Source organism: Elaeis guineensis, chromosome 8 (assembly GCF_000442705.2).
Source record: "Elaeis guineensis isolate ETL-2024a chromosome 8, EG11, whole genome shotgun sequence".
Classification (NCBI taxonomy): Eukaryota; Viridiplantae; Streptophyta; class Magnoliopsida; order Arecales; family Arecaceae; genus Elaeis; species Elaeis guineensis.
Window position 1 is genome coordinate 88,757,937 of NC_026000.2, and position 23,370 is coordinate 88,781,306.

The 23,370-nt window shown below is 36.7% G+C and overlaps 1 protein-coding gene across 1 annotated transcript; it reads right to left on the minus strand.

Annotated features, from left to right (window-relative positions):
- LOC105035369 (uncharacterized) lies at nt 1-22,926 on the minus strand. The gene is made up of 3 exons (XM_073261621.1): nt 22,418-22,926; nt 16,780-16,986; nt 1-338 (listed from the first exon to the last, which is right to left on the minus strand). Exons 1-3 carry the CDS (start codon nt 22,856-22,858, stop codon nt 195-197), a joined length of 792 nt encoding a protein of 263 aa, XP_073117722.1. The 5' UTR covers nt 22,859-22,926; the 3' UTR covers nt 1-194.
- Nucleotides 22,927-23,370: the final 444 nt, after the last annotated feature.

Here is a 23,370-nt window from a genome sequence, read left to right on the forward strand (position 1 = left end):
TGGGGAGATGAAATGGTTCAAATACTTATTGTGCATCAATTGTTTTTGCTTTTTCTTCATGGCCTTGTAGTTCAGAGTCTTACAAAATGAATTTGATTGCACATGGCTGTCAACTGAATTTGAATAGCTGATGAGATCTAGAAATTGGCATCAAAGAAATTTCGCAGGTCATGGCAACATGAAGAATTTTCATATCAAGATATTCTTGCATGCTTTAAGGATCTGCATGTTACCATGCCTGCTGAAGTCCGCATTGGATGCACTCTGAGAACAGCCACACAAGCATCTGTAGTCTTCAGATGAGGTTGGACCGATTCCCATATCTTCTTCTTTTGGACCTGGGGCATAGCAAGTCATCAGCTGTTAAAAGTCCATAGAAGAAAGAGTGCAAATATATAAGATTTTTCAAACAAATTACAGAGTACAACTGATTCGATGCGTTATGTCATGCATGCACCGAGAAAAGCTCACGGATTTACATGTGCAGATGCTACGGACCAATTTCATAACTTGCCAAATATTAGATTTTGAAGGTATGAACCGTTCCAACCATACCAAGAAGCATGTGAAGTGAGAAACCACTACCAAAATATATGCTTCAAGCAAGCTGGAAATATGATTGCTGGAAATAACTTAAGAGCTGGAAGGGGTCATTAGCAACTTTCCATGGATCAGCGACTTATTGACTAGACTACTCTGAAGTAGGATATATAATGGAATATATAAAGGACTTGGCTTATGTATTCAACAAATATCGTTCATGCATGGGACATAATCTGGAAACATAGTAGTGAGACAAGCTGTCTTATGATCTTGAAATGGTGTGGTTAGAAGAATAGAGTTTCTAGCTGATTTACTTTGTCCTGAGATTGACATATGATCCATTTAACATCAATACCATCTTTCCATCAACAACAGGAAAAAAAAACACATGAACACATCTGGCATATAATGATTGAATGTAAGGTTTACAGCCTAAGTACCATACCCTATACTGGTAGGTTACCTACAGTACGTCCCTGTATTGACATGTTTTATACTGCGAGTTGGCACAGCAGCTGTACCATGTATCGGCATTGTCCCATACCATATTGGGATCACATTGGGTCAGTACAGTATGACCTGTACCAGTGTGTTATGGAAAAAATCCTGATGAAAGAGAAAAACAAAAAAAAAAAAAAATTTACATACATACTCTCCTAGAATTTGTATGAATATTCTTCCAAAATTGATATTTATACATACCTTCATAAATACTTATTTTGCATGTTTACACTTCTACTTTTTTTTTTTTTTTTTTTTGCACATGTATCCATGCCATCTAATATCATTAAGAAATTAGTGGCTTAAAATTGAAATTATTGAAATACCCTTAATGGGTACACATCAGTGGCAGATCCAAAAATTTTACTTTGTAGGGTCAATATGATAAAAGAAGTGGAGGAGCCGCAAAGAAAGAAAGAAGAAAAAATAATAAAATATTATTTTTTAAAAATCATAAAAGTTATAAAAAATAATAATGTGTAATACCTTAAATATCCTTTATAATAAAATATTAAAAAAATATTATAGCAAAATTTTAGATATTATTAAATGTTAAAATTATGATGACTAACCAAAAATTATTCTAATCATATATGTTTGGTATGAGTGAAAAAAAGAAGACAGAAAAAAATTAAAAGAGTGTTACAAAAAAAAGAAGTTAAAAAAAACATACCTAATTCAAGTTGAGAAAGAGACAAGAACATATGATTTTCTATTGCATTTAGATTGATTAGGATATAAAAAATAAATTAATGTGGGATTTCAATGTAACGGATGGATGGATAGGGACCATGGGTTAGGGTGGGGTATTAAAAGACAAATAAAAAAGTAATAAATAAAAAAAAAAAAGAAAGAATGAGACAGAGGGGAAGAGAGGTCAAAATGGCATGAGAGAGGGAGAGAGGTGGGATATGTGCGTCACTAAAGAGAGAGAAAATGTAGATCATAATTATTCTATTCATCTTTTGATGTGGTCCTTCTAGGGGATAAAAAATAAATCGATGTGAGGTTTAAATATAACAGGTGGATGGATGGGGTTGGGATGAGGTATTAAAAAATAAACAAAGAAGTAATTAATAATGAAAGAGAAAAAAGGAGAAAGAAAGAGGGAGCGAGGTCAAAGTAGTATGATAGAGGGAGAGAGAGATAAGACGTGTGAGCCATTAAAGATAGAAAATATAGATCAAAATTACTCTTTTGATGTTTTATTCTTTACTTCTTCAAAATTTTACATGAGATATGGAGTCAATGCATAAAACTAGTGGAATCAATTTTAGCTTTTCCTACTAGTATATATACATGCCTAATTTTTTTTTTTTTGTGGAGTCAATTGATCCCACATTTACTCACATGCATCCGCCAATGGTACACATGCAAAAAGAAACCTTTATAAGGGTATATATGTAATAATTTTGCAGGTATTCATGTAACTTCTGCTTCTTCTTTTGGTAATAGGCGAGCACCATAATTTTATAAAAAAGACTAAACCATGCTCAAAGCTCACCTTTTATTCAGGCTCTCTTATTGATCTTATAATCTTATAATGGATTCTCTACAACTGATAGATACAAATATATTACACTAACACTAGTTTAATCAAGCAGCAGAAGAAAATACTGTAGAGGTTCAGATCTTTGTCTATGACAACTTGAGAAGGTGTACATGGGGAAAAGACAGAATAGAGACAATAAAACAGGTGCCAGGAAATTAAAGCAGCAGGCATGACATGTGAGAACAGTCACTCCGGCCAGCCAAAATCTAGAAACAAGAAAGAGCCAGTTTTGGAGGTCTACTTTGTGTTAAGTTGGAAGCAAAAAGGTTGCACTGTTTTTCCTTCCAAACTTCCATCACCATCCATCAAAGAAAATAGACAACCAATCAGCATCACCATGGAAGCAGAAGGTAAGTACCATGATGATCTGTAAGCTAGAGATACAGCACATGAGTGATCATCCCTAGGAGCCGATGGTCAATATTTGATATCGAACAAACAGACACAGGAAGAGGTAAACAGCGATAAGAAGGATATCGCACTCATTTCTCAAATCATTGTAGACAAAATTTTCCCAAATAACGAAGCTGCAAGAATATTGGTGAATGGTGATTCAAGATCTTCCAAAGATATAAGAATGGGTTTACTATCTTACAGAACGTTTTGATCGTAAGGTCTCTAAATTTTGTTCATTCAACATTAATGGTTAGACGTGATTAAATTCTAATTCTAAGGGTATAAGCCCGATCAGTCTTACAGAAATGCATACTGATATTAGACAAGTAGGTCTCCAAATTTTGTCCAATGTCAGAATTTGTATCCAGATCTGTCAATAGCTAATTTGGAGTAAAGGTCTTTCAAACATGGCAATTCCCATATTAGTTAAAATTTTGGAATCCAGGCTCCAGTTGTTTTTTAGCTTTGACCTCATTGTTATTTTCTTTCCACAGGAATAAGAGAATTTAGCTGAAGATCTCATTGCACCAAAACACCTCCCAAGTTTTAATAAAACCTATCAATTAGGGTCTAATACCCATATCTGAAGTCACCTCATCCCTTCCGTACGATGTATTACAATGCCAAACATGGATGATAAACAGCTCCAAACATGAAATTTCAGACAACCTCTTGCCATATCCCTGCCTTCACAATATTTGTTCTAGAATGTGCTTCATGAGTTTGATGTTTCCTTGCATCAGCATGCCCACCTAATTAAGATTTGCTTAGTCTAGAACAATTTACAAAGCATTGCAATATGCCTCAAGCAGACCACTTATAATGATTCTAAAAGGGGCACAAAAGAAACAAACATGTCACATATCAGGCTATTTGAGAAGAAAGATTTCAGTGGCGTGACAAATGTTAGGGAAGGAGATGGTCAATGTGAACTGAGGAAAGGGAATGATCATATTAACTAGATTAACATGTTATACAAAATGGCATACACGACTAAAACTTTAGATCAAGATTTTAAATCCCATGGGATGAAGGTTTACCAATTTCTCCATGAAATAGGATGCTCTATTATGCCATCCCATCCCAGCAGCACTCCCAATAATGCATCCCATTAGATATCCTCTGTCTCTCTCCCCTTCTTTTTTCTTTTTTTCTTTTTTTTCTTTTTTCTTTCTTTTCTTTGTTTTCTTCTACCTTCCTTTCTTTCGTTTCCTCTCCTCTTCTTCTCCCTCTCCCTTTTTTTTATTTTTCTTCTTTCCTTTCACTATTCCTTTTGTTCATTTTTTTCCTTCTTTTCTCTTTCTTCTTCTCTCCCCGCATGGATGGATTTCAGCGTTTCAAATCCATACTAGTCCCATTTTCTTACAGGAACGGGATGGGATGACCAGGATGCCTCCCATCTATTGGATTCCGATGGCACAGCGGAAGACTCAGATGTTTAAAATTTTTCATTCAAATACCCAAATGCACCAAAATCCTAATGCCCAAAAATCCTTGATAATACCAATCAAAGTATAGATCTACAAGAAGTATTAGGAAGCATAACTTTTGAATTTTGATTTGATGAAGAATTATTTTCACAAGGCACACAAGTGTTTGCCCTTCAACAGTGATCCACACAGAAATCGATCCAAGGACAGTGCTCCTTCCTTAACCTTGCTTCAAGAGTTCTAGCCCTTAGAACTCGACCAGCGTCTAATTGATCAAACCCTCCTCCAAACCTGAGTCTGAATCTCTCAGAACTTCTTTAGGACCTCTTAAACCCTTTATCCTATTAGGAGTAGGCTTGTCTTAAAAGAGCAAACTTTATCCTAAAGGAACTAGAGTTGTATGAGAAGGAGAGAAGGAGTGGATAGGGTTGTAAGAATTGAATTATCAACCCTATTGACCGTCCCCTATTTATAAGACCAGAGGGGGCGCCAATTAAAAAGCCACGCCCTATCTGAATAGGCATATCACTTCTATGTATCATAATTCTGAGTCTTTAAGCAGAAAGACTCATCAAACTTGATACGTTATTTCACCCTTCTCCCACGTGCATACGTCACAAAGGGATGCTTTTGGCATCCCAAATGAATTCAGATTGAACCAAAATTTGACATGTGGAAAGAGGATTCAAAATTGAATTCAGATGGACTGATAAGCAGATAAGAGTCCCTTCCTTCTACTTAAAGCAGAAGGACATTTCATGCAACTCTATGCATGATCTATAGATTACCCGCACGCGCCAAGTTCCAGAGCTTCTCACGCCAATCCAAAGACATTTTTTACACTTTAAAAAGTATGCCAAGGAAGTTAAGGAGTTAATCTTCGTGCCATAAGGGTCAGAGATCCAAAGCAAAACTCTAGTCCTTCTGCATGCCAAAATAGAGTGGGCGTGCACCCCCTCTAAATTTAGCACCAAATGTTCCTAGCCACTTGGACTCTTGATTTCTTGGCGTGGATAAGGCTTGAGGCACCCCACTTTGAGCTGCCTCGAGATGGCTCGATCTAACCTAAATGTTCATCAAATTGAGTTTGCCAAATAGCAAAATTTGAGATCAAATCTGATAAAGAGCTAGGGTTAGCCACACGTGCTAGCATGCTTACCATAACCGATTGGATCCAAAATTTCAATCAACCACATCAAATAGATCTTTGATCAATTCTCTTATGTGTGTGATCCATTGGATTCCACATCTAGCTAGTAGTAGGTCCGAATGAAAGTTGACCTAATTTAATTAGACTCCTAATCGATTAAAGTCCAAACTGTGTGAATCCGAATTCAACAATTAGAACTCTTTTTAATTGATGATCCAACCTACAAATCAAAATTGACGTCTAGCAACATATCATGACTATCCAGAAGATGTGAAATTTGATGAAAATATTAAATATATCCTTCAATGGCAAGTTACCGTGCAATTCAATCCCTCGATCATCCCGCATCCCGAATATATTCATGAGTATGGAATCATGTCAAACTCAAATATATATTCATATTGATTCTCCATCAATCAATGATGACTCCGATGATGAAGCATTAGAAACTCTTTCTAATCTTCATCCTACTTTGGCCAAAGACTTTCTGAGTCATCTAGAGATGAGAATGCATAGGATATCTATCATCTTCTCTTACTAAGAGTGATCGATTTCTTATTGATCGACTCATAATCTCCATACACACTCCTCTATATCCAGAACATCCCATACATATCTTAATGCCATGCCTAAATATGAACCAAAACATGGATTCATATACACAAGATTTCATGATGATCTCAGATCACTTGCACAACTCCCACTTAAAAAATCATCTTTTGACATGCAAGTAAGGTTTTATAAAATGTTCTCTGTCGGCGAGTCGATTTAGTGAACTCCTTCTCTAATGAGCACCCATACCTTGTATTAATGTCTCACATAAGTGACTTGTGAAATCAGCCACCCTCTCCATCAAGCATATATAGGATATGCCAATCTATCCAGAACATTGATCTCCGACTTAATGTTCCTACGATCAGAAATGTTTAAAATTAGGATTTTAGATTTCACAGGCATGAATTCTTCATGGTCTTAAAACTATTGCTCTAATTTATGGGGTTTATCATAATCTTAAACACAATAAGATACAGCTATAATGATGAATCAATACCTCATTTCATTAATAAATGAATAATATCATTGTATGAGTTGGAAGTTTATAAAAACAAGTCCCATCGCATCACTCATGCAATTTGCTTGTAGGATATTCTTCTTTCATCGTCTTGGCGAGACATAAACCTTGCTTTAGATGATGCTCCAACACCAACATGACAGCTAAGGAATAAGGAGACAAAATGAGCCCAAAGTCAAAGGTTTCCTGCTACAAGTTACTAGGCCTGCTTTATGTTAGTAAGTGAAGGGATTTAGATTCCCCCCACCTACTTGTTTACTTCTCTAAATCTTTTTAAGAGATTCAGCTTGCCATATCTGCCCCTGAATCTGATCCTACCTGCTCCTACTTCTGGTAACTACCAACTGGGAAGTATGATTCTAGGAATGATCCCTCAATTATGAAATAATTACAAGCTGTAGATACTAATTCTCTGAAAATAAATTGAATTCCTAATTGAAAGAACTAAAGAATGCTTAACTATCTCCTAAAATATTTACATGCAAGACACCTAAAATTCAAAGAAACAGCGAACTAATGGAAAATAGATCCAAAAAAGAAAACTAAAGAATGAAAAATAGTTCAAACTTAAGTTTCTTGTTGATGAAATTTAGACCTAATTCAAAACCTAAACTACATCAAATGCTTCCATGATAGATTTCATATACAAGATCCAACCCAATCCACCACTAACTATCCATAATTTGACTATGAACCTGAAAGTTTTCTTGAGATTGATATGTCTGATGGTTGCTCAGATGCATTTTGATCCATGGTCCTAAGGTCCCTTATTGCATGATGGATGTTGAACAGGCACTAGATACAAAATTTTAAATGGACAATGTGGTGTCTAATCTCAACATGAACCAACAAAATAGCATCAAGTTTATTTTTGATATTTGAATTCTCTATGGCTCTTTAACAATTATATCCAAGGCTTGTCACCCCATTTGTCGATTGAGGACAATCAACTTTTTGAACTACAGTATCTTCAACCAAGGGATTTGTAATTAACCAATTTTAGGTTTTCTAGTCTTTTTCTTTGCCTTTTGTCTGTGTCTCGCTTGTCTAGCTTTAAACATAATGACCAAGACCTCACTTAGCAAGGCTACCTAAAAGGTATTATTTAAGTTCTTTGACCCTATATAAGTATCTATTACCCGGTGCATAGACAATATGCAACTAAAAACATACCTACACAGATCATCACATGCTCCCTTTGTTTAAGCCCTGGCATCCTTGCCATACTAAGGGTCTATGTCTATTCAAATCAAATCACAATGTCATATCAACTTGTGGTCAACTCAAATCAGCCCTTGTTGCAGTGTCCCCTAGTTCATCTAGACCATAGGTCGGATCCGCTCTAATACCATTTATAACGACTTAGGATCTCATCCAAAAAAACTAGCCAAAAAATGTTATCTAGGATCTTTGATCCTATACAAGTACCCAAGATCTACCTAATGCATAGACAATGTGGGACTAAACACATGCCTTCACAGATCCTCACATTAACATCATAAAAAACTCTTATCTTTATCAAGTCACGTCTCCATCTCTTGCATGCACCTTTCTAGGCCATTGATCTGACGACCAGTGTAATTGGGATGCCGCTGGTAGATCACTAGTTTTCATCAATCTTATGATCAAGCTTCTAGAGATGCTCTTCATGTAATTTAATCCTTTTGCCTTGATTAACATTCACCATCTTTCTAGCTTTTGAAGATATCAAAAGAAAAGGATATCCCTTTATGTTCCAATAGCAATTGTGACACACATCAGCTTAGAATCATACTGCAGAAAGTAATTCAAATTGCAGACAATAATTTTCAGATCTAATTTAATCTGATTCTTTTCACTATTAAAAATAGCAAAAATCAACAAAAGATGGTAATTAAAGGATTGAAGAAACAAAAGAGGGTATAAATCAAAGAAGAATAAAGATTAGAGAGAAATCTAGGTAAAGAAAAGGAGATTAAAGAGATAAAATGCTTTAATTTATTCAATATTCGTCATCTGCTTGACTTTAGACTATATCCACTCTTTCTTTAAGGACTCATTTGGTTGATGGGAAGTGGAGGGGAGAGCCAGTTCCTAAGAAGTGGAGAGAGGACCTCTTGTTTGGTTGGAGTTTTAAGAGGAGAATGAAAAAAATTCTTCCCATGAAAAAATACTTCTCACATTTCATGAAAAGTAGAAACCCATGGAGGAGGTGGATTTTGGTACTTCCCATGGGATAGAAAATGGTGATACTTTTTTCTTTCACAAAATATCCTTTTAAGGACCTATGGCTAAGATTTTGCAAAATATCAATGGACGGTTACGATGAAATACTGAATAGTGATATAATATTATATTAATATTATTCTAATATTTATATAAATATAATATTAATATTATAATATTTATTATATTTTAATATTATTTTAATATTTATACTAATATAATATTAATATTATATTATATTATATTTATATAATATTTTATTTAATATTATATTTATATCTATATTACTAAATTTATTATATTAAAATATTAATATAATATTAATATATATTAGTATTATTTAACACAATAAATTATCATGATTTAATATTATATTATAATATTTTAATATTATATTTATATAAAATTTAGGAGAAAAAGGTATGGTCTTATATCTACTAAGGGCATAATAGGTATTTTACATAGTTTTCTCAAAAAAAATAGGTGCTCAACTAAACATAAGCTATTCTGCAATTAGTCATTTTTCCATGATCAACCAAATATGCCAAAATCCTATTCTCAGAAAATAATTTTTCAGAAAATAACTTTCTAGAAAGTTATTTTTTGAAAAAAAAAATTCTTTTCGTGAACCAAACAAGTCCTTAAGGAAAAACATAATAAGGCTTATCAAATAGGTCAACTAACTCATTATGACACCTTTAGGTTTTTCCATGAGAAAAAAAGATAAATGAATAAAGTAAAATATTCCCAAACTTTTTATATATTGTGAAATTCATCTTTATAAAACCTAATATAAAAAGTCATCAAAGTAAATTCAAAACACAATCATCCAAGGTTCGTCGAACTGCTACATACCATCCATAAAGGGATACCATGGTTTGCAATACCGGTCCCTATCGAGCAATATGGGGTGTACCATAGCATACAAAATGCTATACCGTCCCTACCAACACTATCGTACCATACCGAACCACGGACCGAATACTATAATAGGATTTTATCGATATGAGGTCCAGTACTGAGATGGCAAACCTTGGGACATACCATATTGTATCAATGCTAAATGGATACTTGGTAATGGGGGCACACTAAGTGTTGGTACACCAAACCAATCACCATATCCAGCCTCCTCTTTTTTAGGGGGAAAGCTGGTGGCCTTTTTGGCATATTAATTCTTTCGACGGGGCGGCCTGATTCGTTCGATGGATCCGAGCGAGGTGGTTGTCATTTACCAATGTGTAGGTGGTCTAGGTTCCTATGATCGAGTCTTTTTGGCCTCTATAAACATATTTTCTTAGTGTATTAAAGTGGGCCTCTCTAACCGGATTGACACTGTACCAACATAGCATCGGTTCGAGGTCTAGAACTAAGATCAAGAGCCTTAATCATAATGAATTAGAGCCTTGCCTAACACCAATATGACTAAAAACAAAACTTGTTGACTCTACAATTACTCCTAATAGCAAAAAATTATTTTTTTCTTTGAAAGGAACGGGAAACTTATATCAAGGGTGCCATGCCTACTTCGAAGTTATTCCGATCACTCACTTCTACACATGTTTTGCAAGTGCTTCCTAATTTATTTTTTTCCTTAAGAGATCCATTTGTCCACAACTACACCTAAATATGCTTTCGCACTTGCACACTCTTTTGTTTTCTGATTTTGTTCTCAAAAACCCAAGAAACTGGATTGGACAAAATGTATGATAAAACCCTTTTTAAAAAATATTGTTGGTACAATCTTTAAGGCTTTTGGTTGTAAACATTTATTGCTTTCAGGAAAAGAATAAAAATAAAAGCAAGGAAGAGCAAGAGTTTTGTGCCAATGCTAACTTCAACATCAATCTCCATGTGGTATTTTATGTTGTAGAGACAAAAACACAAAAACAATTATGCCAAACAAGCCCTTCGATCCTACTCCAACAGGACTTAAAGTCCCAAACTTCAATAAAAAAGGCCCCAAAATTAAATATGAAAATCACAACATAAAAGATATCTAACCTACGCCCAAAAGATTTAAATATAAGACTCTGAAAACTCAATATGTTGCTGTAAGTCTCTGGGCCAAGGTGGACTACCAGGTTGGTCTCCTACCAACCTAAAGCTCGGCATCTATCCGAGAACTAGATTTCCTTAGAAAACCTGAAAATGAAGCCCACACTCATCAGAGATTCTCCGATGGGGGACCTCCGATGCTTAAGTCAGCCGAAGCTTAAGAATAGCAGAGAAAAGAAAATGAGAGAAAGAGTGAGCTTGTTCTCTTTGAGAAGAGCTTACTTAAGAGTCTTCTATGCCCTCCTTTATATAGAGTAGGGTAGTCATGCGTTACCTCCAAATTAGATAACGAAAGCGAAGAATCAATGCTCACGATCATGAGGATTGCAGGTAGTGGGTTACAAGCATTAATTACGTGATATTAGCTCATGTGCCTATAACTAAAGGAAACCGCACGAGATTCTAAGAGATTTCTTCGAGATGATCTTTCCTTCTATAGCAATCTGATAGCATAAAGCCTCATCTACTGTCATTGGTATAATCCTGACCTCGGGGTCAGTAGCCTTCTGATCTAGGGGTCAGGTAGTAGCCGATGACGTAGAGTCATTTCAATTTGGTTCCATAGTCTTCTCTCCCCAACGCCCGAATGAAGTCATTTGTCTTTCTTTTAAGTCGTCGGTAAGGTACCCAAGATGAGTGTTCGACCATAATCGAATAAAAAGAAGGTCGAGGTTAGGTGATATATTCCCACCATAACAATTATCCCTCCACTTCCGAGCCCGAAGTGACTTCACCGCTTTAGAAGAATGAAATAGCTAACTTCGAGGCTCAACCTCAGCCTCCAGTCCGATCTTCAGATCGAAGCATTTAATCCATAGTATTCGATGGAGGAAATTTGGGAGCTTCATTAATGCGCCGCTTCGCAAATCCTGACGCAATTATGAGGTATGGCTGGCTCGAAGTGTTAAGGCGTAATGATTTGAAAAAGAGATCCGACTGTTATTTTCGGGTCTGTCATGGCTTGCCATGTGTCGATCATCGATAGGCCCCGCACTATACCTTGCGCATCGACCTACGTGGCTCCATCTAGAGGAGATGAGACGAAGAGTCGCACGGTTGGTGCCTCTAATGTGTGCCATGTGGCAAAATCCAGTGGCACAGGGCTTCAATTCGGACCATTGGTGAGTAGTATAAATAGGCCTTTTATGCTTTTCTTTCTCCTTATTTGCCTAGTCGAGTTCCTTTCGCTCTCTGCTGTTGCAGCCGCTAGAAGAAGGTTCGTCGATTGCCACCGTCTTTTCCGACACCGGCAACTTTTAGATCTTCAAAGCCCCCTTTTTGGTTGGTCCTCCATCCTTGTATTTTGTTTTTCCTTGTTTCCTATTGTTTGTTCGATTTTTTGGCTTGGCTCCCTTTTTTTATCTTCTTTGTTCTATTTGTGCATTTCTCTTCTTCTCTTCCATGGCTTCTGAGGGCAGCGAGGTCAGGGGCGAAAATCATCAAGGAGGTAGAGGTCCTCGACAACCTCCTCTCCGAACTGGATCCAAGGGTACTTCTCGGACCACCATCGAGGCTGACTCCTCGTCTGGATGCCAGTCTTCTAAATCCTAAGGCTCGGATAGTCCTATGCAGAGGTTTGGGGACTTCTAGCCCCCAAGTATCAAAGAGTCAAGCATTACTGAGTCCAATCTGAGAAGATTCCAAGCTAAGTACTCCATCTCTTCGTCTTTTCAATTGGAGATTCCAGGTCGGGAAGACCGAGTCACCAATACTCCGGAGGGGCGAGTCGTCTTATCGAAGAATCTCTCCGAGTTGGTCTCTATCTTCTGCTCCACCCTTTCATCAATAATATTTTAGATTTTTATAAGATCCTTCCTATCCAGATCAACCCGAACTCCACTCGAGTGATCATCTTTTTTATCATTCTTTGTGGTCTCCTCGAAATCCCTACAAGGTGCTCGCTTTTCAAGGGCAATGTTTGCTTTGAAGAGATATGCCCGCAAGAAAGGGTAGTGGTATTTTTCTCCCTAAGGAGGATGTAAGTTCTTTATAGGACTTCTCTCCTCGGTCCACAACTAGAAAAGCTGTTTCTTTTTTGTTTCCTCGAACCTGCCCTGGAGCTTTAATTGGATCCGGGATGATCCCTAGCTCTCTCCAAATAAGGGCCAGTCGATCCTTCCTAAGAATGATAAAGATCATCACGCCCTGCTTGATATTGAGGTGCCGAAGCTAAAGGTACTGGTGACTGAGAAAGCACTATATGACATCGGCATTAGTCCGATACTGCCTCGGGATATAATTGATTTTTCTTAACTTAGAAACTTTTGCTGTGTCTTGTTGCCGGCTTTCTTACTAACCATCTTTCCTCAATTTTATAGCAATGAGGCCGATTTTGGAATCAATCCCCACATCGTCATTAGGGATCTCAAGCATGGATCCACTTGAGATCGATGACAAGTCTGAAGTCATCACTGTCGTGCCATTGAGGTCGGCTCCTCCGACCACTCTGGAGTCGGCTCGAGCTCCGACCTCACCGCCTCCCAAATAGACCCCATCCCCATCTTATCCAATGTCCCTACCTATCTCTCCAATGACGCCAACCCCTACGACAAGATCCGAGGCCACATCCGTATTCGAGGCTCAACCTTTGACGCATAAAACCTTTGATTAATTAACCTTTTGATTAATCAAAATAGTTGAGCAATTGTTAGGGTTTTACATGTGCTAGCACGTTTATGGCCCTAATTAGGATTTCATCTAAATCCAATTAGGTCCTCCAAGGCCCAATCATAAATCCATGACCAATTTTCTTTTATGTGTGACCCATTGAATTCCACATCTAGCCAGCAGTAGGCCCAGACTCGCATCAACTTAATTAGAACTCCTCTAATTAATTAGGTCTAAGACATGTTAAGTCCATGTGCTATAATTAATTAGAACTCTTCTAAATTAATTGCTGAATTAAACTTTTTAATTCATAAGAACCTATAACTCAAGATTAACGTCTAGCAATATGTCATGATTATCCAAAAGATAAAATTTCGATGGAATAACTAAAACACCCTTCTATAATGAGGTACTGTGCAATTAAATTCTTCGATCACACAACATTCTAGATAAACCATAGGCAAAAAATCATATCAAGCCCAAATACCTATCCATATGAATATTGATCTGATGATGATGACTCAATTGATGAAACAATAAAAACTCCTACTATTCATCCTGCTTTCGCCAAAGACTTTTTGAGTCATTATTATATAAGACCATATAGGACGTTCTCTCCTCTTATAAAGAATGATCGATTCCTTGTTAACTACTCACAACCTCCGTGCATAATACTTCACCATACCCAGAACATCTCAGAGTCATGCTAGGGTATGAACCAAAACATAGATTCATATACACAAAGTACCATGGTGATCTCAGATCTAAAGATCACTTGCACCACTTTTACTGAAGAACCATCTTTCGAAATGCTAGTAAGGCTTCATCAGATATTCTCCATATACATCAATTCAGTGAACTCATTTTTCAATGAGCACCCACATTCTCGTATTAGTGTCCTCACATAAGTGATTGTGAGATCATCACCCTCTCCATCAAGCATACATAGAATGTGCCAGTCTTGTCGATATTATTGATCCCTGACTCAATAATCCTATGACTGAAAATATTTTAGATTGAGCTATCAAGATTTTAAATCTCATTGGCATGATCTTATCATGGCCCTACAATCATTGCCTTAATTTATGGAGTTCGTCATAATCTTAACTAAATCATAATAAGATAATAAGATACAGTATATGACGAAACACAATGCCTCATATTAGTAATATTTAATCAATGTCATATGTATGAGTAGGAAGATAAAATAGAAAAATTCTATCGCATCATCCATGCGATTGACTTGCAGGACACTTTTCTTTTATTTTCATCTTAAACCAATGTTTCTGACTTGAAAACTTCTTTTCGTAGCTAAACCATGATATCACTATCCTCGACGAGTAAAGCTCTAGCTAGAGAAGAAGCTTTGGGCCTCAAAGGCCCAAGTGAAAGCTGCCGAAGAGGTGAAGGCGCTCAAAAAGAAGGCACCTAGTGCAAGTATTAGGTGCATTACGTGCTAAAAAGTCCATTTTAGAGAAGTATTAAGCGTAGTCGCACATGCAAGTGCTTTTTGCTTAAACATGCTAAGATTGAGACACCTAGTGCTCGTTCAATGCAATTGCTAATGCTAGTGAAATTTGTCAGATGATTGGTAAGGAAGGAAAATTCCAACCCATAAAAGCTACTCAACCGATGACTTTTCCCATTCCCCTTAACTGTTGACTTCTCCCCCAACCAAAAAACATGGTATTGGTGCAACTCTTTTGAAATTTAATCAAAATAATATATAAAAAAATAATTTTTATCTTTTAAAAGTTAGTGTATAATAAATAATGCTATTATCAATCAGATTCATCCTCTCAATTTACCAGTCCTACATGGAATTCACATTGGAAATATTTTCATCAAATATAATAAAAAAATTATCATTGGCCATAACAAACAATAATCAAACTAAATAAGGCATTCTAAATAAAATATATTTTTAACTATTTCATTAATAAAACACATTTTTAACTATTTCATGAATAAATATAGTTTCTATTCAAATAAAATTTGAATTAGACAATTACTGATTAGACTGCATTGCTCAATAAATCAATAGGCCAATCACTTTCTAAATATTTTAGATTTCCTTGGACTTAAACTATAAAAGTTGGTGAAATTAGATAGGTCAATTGATTGATTCATCTAGTTAAAACATTTGTTTAAATAATAATTAATATCTGTATCTTACTAAACAATTACCCTAGGACAAAAATAACCTCTATTATTCAAATTTTTGCTATATATCATCTTCAAAATATTATTTTTAATTCAAATTTTATATAATTGAATATATATTATATTCATGTTAAATTGATATCCTATTTTTGCTATCAAAAATTATTTCTGTGTGATATGTAACTTTAGGATATGTTTGTTGTCCATTATCAAAAATTATTTCTTTGGGTGATATGTAACTTTAGAATACGTTTGTTGTCCATTATAAGCAATAATAATTATTTTCATTGGTAAGTGATGGTTTTTTATTATCACTTAACTGGGAAAATATACTTTTTTCTAAAGTTTGTCAATTAAAATAGAATGAGAAGAGAATAACAGGATTTTAAAAAATAATAAATTTTAAACAAGCTGCACAAATACAAAGTCTTTTGGTTGGGTAAAGAAGTCAACTGGGGAACCAGGAAACTCACCAATGAGAAGTGTTTACCAGCCGCAAGACTCCCTTCTCAAATGGTCATCCAGGAATCTTCTCTAGTATTAGTTAATTATGTTGAATGAATGCCAGGTGTCATAACCTCAGTGTGTGCAAGCAAAAGACACCTACACACACAAGTACACGAAGCACTGATTATTTTTTACAGCTTGATTGAGCCCATGGAGTAGGTCTCTCTAATGGTTATCATCATGCTGGGTGGTTGTTGCAAAAGCTGCCAGTTTTCTTTAAGTTCGGTAACAATATCCAGTTTATCTTGCCCATGGAGCAAAAATTTTATTTCATGCTTTTTGCTGAACAATTTTCCTATATGCCTACAAGAACTTGCTTAGATGGACATCTCATAATGTAATTGCTCCAAATCCCTTTTATTACCAAAGAAACAGATTCTTCCATACACAACCAACATATCCAAACTCATTCTCTGACCCCATAAGATGTGTGACACAGGAAAATTAAAACATTATGGATCAAGAATTTAATGTTAAAGGAATTCCACATTTACAAAGATAGAAGTAACTAGAGAACAAAATGCAAAAAAAAGTTTCAAAAGGTAAAAATTGGGAAACTAAAGCAATACAAGAATATAGTTAATTTCTAAAGCAATACCTGATTAGGTGTCGCAGCTTCTGGTTGTCTATCTTTTCCATCTTCTGAGCCAAACCAAATTCTCTCACCAGGGACTGAACCTTCTGGAGGTAAAAGAAGCTCAACAGTTTCACGAGATTCATCAGAAACAGCCATTAGCATTCCATTCGACTTAATGCCACGCATGTTCCGAGGCTTGAGATTAGCTAGAACAACTACTTTAGCATCCTGCAAAAAATTCATGTTAACATCAAAGTTAATTTTTAATGTTTAACTGTTTGTTTTACTAGCTGTTGCTGGTACCAATTACTAACAAAATGAAAATGTTCTATAACTCATGCATGTTAAATTTACAGCTATCCTAAAATTAACATATTAAACAAACCAGCTGAGCAGGAAGCTCCAACCTCCAAATTTACAGGGTAAACATACATGCACTTGTACCTCATAATTTGAAGCTTTTTCGCAATAAGATGGTAACCTTCCATTCACAATAAATTGGATGCATGGAAAACTCAAGCTACAAGTGATTTTTCTCTTTATGTTTGTAAATGGCAAAAGAAATTATAAGCTGAGTGGTAAATGACATCCCTCGGGATGGTTTTGCAGGCAAACTGACCCATGCAACTAACCAGTACAAACACTGTACCGCTTGGTACACTTTCTTTTTTCTCTTTCTTCGTTGCTCGTTTTACCTGGTAGGTGCCTGTGACCCCTTACCGCGCTCACACTATGGTACATAACATACCAGCCAGTGATCAGTATGGGTTCACACCTTGATTTTTAACTTCTTGTTTGATAAGGTAAACTCTCCCAATCATAGTACTGAATAGTACAAGCAAAAACAAGACTGCAGCAATAGATAATAGCTGGAGTGGACAAATATATAGAGGTTTTTATGAAATCCCCTCTCACATCAAGTTGACTTTGGCATGAGGGTGAATTGCAAACAACTGTAAACATATGTTATTTAGATTTATTCAAATGCAATTAATTTTTGGATTGGAAACAAAGGAAAATCAGAGACCTTGGAATAATTTGAAAAAAATGAGGCTGGAATTATTTTTCAAAAATCTAAAAGATATGATGCCCTTGAGGCTAATAGATAGCTTGGTTGTTGAACTGTAATAACAGGAGATTCCAACAAATCACCAAAAGAGGACAAACAAGAATTAAAATTTGAAGGTTGAAAGGAAAAAGTAGGGGAAGAAAAGTAGCTTGATTTAAGATATGGACCAAGTTAATAGCGCTAGTCTCTCCCCTACAGCTCATCAATAGATCCTATTCTCCAAGCATCTCCTACATTAACAGGGCTTGTAGGGAAAAGAATAGCCATTGGTTGAAAGGATTTCACTTAACCTTTATTCAGAGGAAAAAATATAGAAAGGTTGCTTCAAACATGACAATGTGAATGTTCCAAAATTGTCATGTTCCACAACATAAAATAGGAAATATGACTCATCCCATCATTCACATATAATATATAATAGCCATAATGCATATAAGAATAAGGCAAGCTGTATTCCAAATACACAATTGGAGCATGTGAACTCTTTGTAGCTATCAAATTCCATGCCAAAGACAGGACAATGTTTCACTCCACCAATAACACGAATTGATTAGTGATCAAGAGCTAAGAACGGCAACCCTTATTCCATCATAGATCCATGCATCTATTTGTATGCATATGCTTAAATGGAAAAGGTTATATTTAGGTATATACATAGACTGTTGAGCAAAAGCATAAGGCAAGGTAATTGAACTCTCAACAAGACTAGGAGTAACAAGCAAGGTGAAGATAAGAAATCTACATGAAAAAGAAAAGAAAAAAGGTCATGAATTTTGTTTTTAGATAATTTACCAAACTTTAGTAAAAACCAATATTACATATTGCAAGTGTGCACAAAACTCATATAGATGGCAAAGTATTATGAGATCAGGTCTCGAGCAGTTGCTGCCTTCCTAGATGCACAATTCCAATGGATACCTTTGGTTAGCATTTTTCCACAACCACTAGCTTGATAACAAACTTCAAATCCTAACATTTTCTAATAACAAGCTTTCCATCAACCATTGATTATAGATGAAGACTGACTTAGACTTTGGACATCAAGGTAACCTAAAAGTTTGACTAGTATTAGGACTCCATGTTGGGATATATCTATCAGTATTTTTAGCCCTATGTTATCTTTATGCAGAAGACTTTGTAGTGGATGCAGTGATCTCTCACTTGAAGAGGAAGAAGATCTACCAAAGAATGGAGTAGCAAGATAGGCAGAAATAAATGACAAGAAATCTCAAACCCAAAATATGGAGAAGAGAACCAATAATTTTCTTCAGCTTAAGAAGGCTTTTACAATGGCTAGAAACCTCTACTTATAGTTGTATAACCTCTTGAACCCACCCATGAACTTGTCCATATTCATTTCTTTAGGACATTTTTACAAACAGGAAAAATAATCACAGAAAAGAATCTCCCCTATAATCTACTATAATTTTATTTGATAGAAGAATGTGGTCTTCTAAATTTTTTATCATCTTGTGAAAATGGAGTTCACGAAGGATTAACTCAATTTTTCTCAGCAAAAGCACATTGGAATCCTCCAGGCAAGGTAGTGCTATGACACCTTGTTCGTAAAAGCGAGCATAACGATAGGGATAAGAAGAAACAAACCATCGAACAAAATCACCCAATACAAAAAACAAAAGCACTGATGTAATGAGGTTTGCTTGTGGGATTCCGGTAGGCAACATGCAATCATCACCATTATAAGACACAATCTTAATAGACAAGAATGATCTAAGTAAATTGAGAATCACAGCATTTTCCATGATACAACTCAATTTAGAAAGGCGACCAAAACAGAAAGAAAATGGGCTTTATAAATAGGCCTAAACCCATGGGCAACAGTCAAGTCTGAATTGGGTTTTTACAAAGGAAGGCCTCAAGCCAACTCATTTGAAAGAAAGAAAATAATGGGTTACAGCAAACTGAAGCTTAAATAAAAAAGGACCTTATCAATCCTGTTCTAAACTCGCTTCAGCTACAGCATTTCAGAGATTCATTGGAGTTCACAAGATCCCTGATTTGTCTTGATGCCAGATCCTTCCAAATCTGCCTAGATTTGATGTATCAGCCTTATTTGATCATATCTTCAAAATATATTTTCCAAACTGCACCAACCTTTTAAACTAGCTTAGATCCGAACTCAATGTCGAATCTTTTGCTCCTATGGTCAACCTTTGACAGCACCAATTCAAATATGTGTTAGGTAGGTCCATGACACATGCATCACTCTATGTTCAAGTAACAGTGAAGGGAGTTTTAACCATATTGGATAAGAAATTGGAAAATTTCTGGTTGATCTGTGAACATAATTAGATTATCCTTCTTGTACGTGTAAATGTGCTTCCCTAATACTTGTTTAAAAGTTAAAGCCATGATATTATATTATGAGTAATAATTGAATAAATGTAAGCCTCCAATGTTGTGGAATTTGAAATCCTCCATTACACCCTTGTTCCTTTTCTTCTTAGAAAGGCATACTATTTTAATGGCCCAAGACTTGCAACCTATTCAAAAGTCAATGCTCTTTGATTCCATAGATATTGTGACTTGAGCAGTAAAGATGTATATGATTATGCAAACTAATTGTTAGGAACAACTTTCACAAGCCACCATTAAAGAAAAACAAAATTTAATTGGTTAGTTTCAAAGGCTACTCCAAATAACAAAGAGAGGGAGATCTTTTGATATAATGTAGGATGATCATTTGATGTTGCAAGTTTGTGATTGTCTATAGTTCACTGATCAATTATTCAAATCCTTGTTTAAAAGGAAAAATAACCATGAGTGACTGCAAACCATCTTAGTGAAAGAAGATGCTTAGGATTTGTTGCTGCCAATCCTCTTGTCACCTGTTCGCCGAGAACGAGCACCTGCAAAATAAAATTCGCACTAACCGGAGTTGTCTCCGGTGAGGACCCTCTGATGCTTAAGTTAGAGGGGGAGACTGGGCAACAGTAGTCTGAGAATGGAGACAGAGTTCAATGCATAAAAATTAGTTTACCGAAACTTGTTGCCTTACCCCCTTTTTTATAGAGTAGATCATCGTAACTGTCGGATATGGTCCCGCATTTAGCGGCGTAGAATCACAGGACGGTAATCTCGTAGTAGGTTATCAATCCCAATAGATTACGCCACGGTATCAGTGGAGTAACCGTCCGTGACGGTTATGATATATTTGAATGAGTCAGCCGACTGTGCATCGGAGATCGGTTGTCAGTTAGTAATATTCAAATCCTTGTTTAAAAGGAAAAATAACCATGAGTAACTGCAAACCATCTTAGTGAAAGAAGATGCTTAGGATTTGTTGCGGCCAATCCTCTTGTCACCTGTTCGCCGAGAACGAGCACCTGCAAAATAAAGTTCGCACTAACCGGAGTTGTCTCCGGTGGGGACTCTCTGATGCTTAAGTTAGAGGGGAAGACTGGGCAACAGTAGTCTGAGAATGGAGACAGAGTTCAATGCATAAAAATTAGCTTACCGAAACTTGTTGCCTTACCCCCTTTTTTATAGAGTAGATCATCGTAACTGTCGGATATGGTCCCGCATTTAGCGATGTAGAATCATAGGACGGTAATCTCGTAGTAGGTTATCAATCCCAATAGATTACGCCGCGGTATCAGTGGAGTAACCGTCCATGACGGTTATGATATATTTGAATGAGTCAGCCGACTGTGCATCGGGGATCGGTTGTCAGTTAGTAACTCTGAAATACCGACAGCTGAAGTAGTTTATTGTCCGAAGAGTCCGAACATCAACCGCCTACTGATCTTGATTCGGTGAGGGATGTTCAGTTAGTCGATCGAAAGTAGCGTTGGCCTGCTCAGCCGACATATAGTCGGTAATTACTTTCGAGATTGTCTGTTCATTTGGTGGGTCAAAGTCGGACATCGGTTGATGTGTGTCGGAGATCGGTCGATTTGTGGAGGTCGGTCGGTTTACTCCAATAGAATTTTTAGCAGTGGATTTAAAAGGGAGAAAGCAAATACAAATCCAGGTCACTGCAAATCAGACATGATGAAGTGCACTTCAGAAAAGAGATGTTCTGTTTATGTTACCTAAAAATTTGATCCCTTAGCACGGTTTTCTATTGCGGTGAGTTATGCGCTTTAATAATAAAAACTATAAATAACTATAAAAATGCTATAAACTATCAGCCTAAATTTTTGACACATTTCGTGTTGTGTTGAACCTTAATCTCATTTTTCTTTAATGGGGTAGTTCATGAATGCCACATCACTACTTTCAGCGCATCTTAATGCCTCAAAATGATCTTCCAGTACCGTCCTTTAATACATCTGCATTCACCACAAAGAGATCTTGGAATGACAACGTACTTTTACATCAATAAAATCCACCTATCACAGAAATCAATCCCTTCCAATCCACATTATCATAACCTTCTCCTAATTGAAAACTACATACTCAAATTGGAATAGAAAGACCCCTTTTTTTCTTTTCTAATATCAACTCCAGATGCACACTTAGAAATCCTCAAAGAGATAATGTATTTCTCTCTTGGCATCTTGCAATGCAGATAAAATAGAGAGAGAGAGAGAGAGAGAGAGAGAGAGAGAGAGAGAGAGAGAGAACCTGGAGGTGGTCTACGGGGATGTAGTTGACCAGGCCGCTACAGATGATCCTGGGCTCGGCCTCTCCCACGTCCACCTCCTCCACGTAAAGTGTATCCGCCTCGGGATGCCTCCACGCCCTCAGGACGCGCCCGACCCTAATATCCAAAGCATCCGCCGCTTCCTTCACCGGGTCGGAAGGTGGCGGAGTAGAAGCATCCTCCGCGGCGGCACCGCTGGTTTCCACCGCCGCGTGCGGAGCGAAGGTGGAGCAGACCCCCCTAGACCGCGAGAAGGGGAGGAAGGAGAGCAGTCCGCCGCCGCCGCATCCCCCCGCATTCCGACCGGATCGCAGGGAGAATTTTCCGCTGGAGAAGGAGAGAGAAGAGAATCTCCTCCCGTGGCGGCCTGCCACGAAGGCGGAGGAGATGAGAACGCCGGTTCGTGATACGGCCGCCATCATCCTGCCCAAGTGACCGAAGACGACCGCGTTATCTGGAGGGATTAAGCTCGCCTCACCGCCCGGTAGGCATCTGCGTATTTGCTTGTAACGTTCCAATAATCGCGTTATAGCATTTCGACATCCTAATCAATTTTAGAAAAACTAGTTTATAACCCAGAACGGGATGCGATTTGTTCTTTAAAAAAAATTTTTATTTATTAATTTATTAATATCTATATTATATATATCTTAAAAATAATTAAAATAATAAAAAAATTATTGGGTGGATGTATGGCCAGGACACCACCTCCCAAGATCTTTTCAGTACCACGCGATGCAGCAGGAAGAAAGAAGAAACAAAACAAAAGGAAAAACAATCAAAATACGTGGATCAGCCACAAAAGAACTCGCCTCCACGGGGCATGCAAACTTCACTATGAAAAAGAAAATTTTACAAGAGGAGACCTCACCCTCAACCCTTGTACACCCAATTCTCTCTCACCTGAAGTTCCCCTCACAAAAGCTCTCTCTCT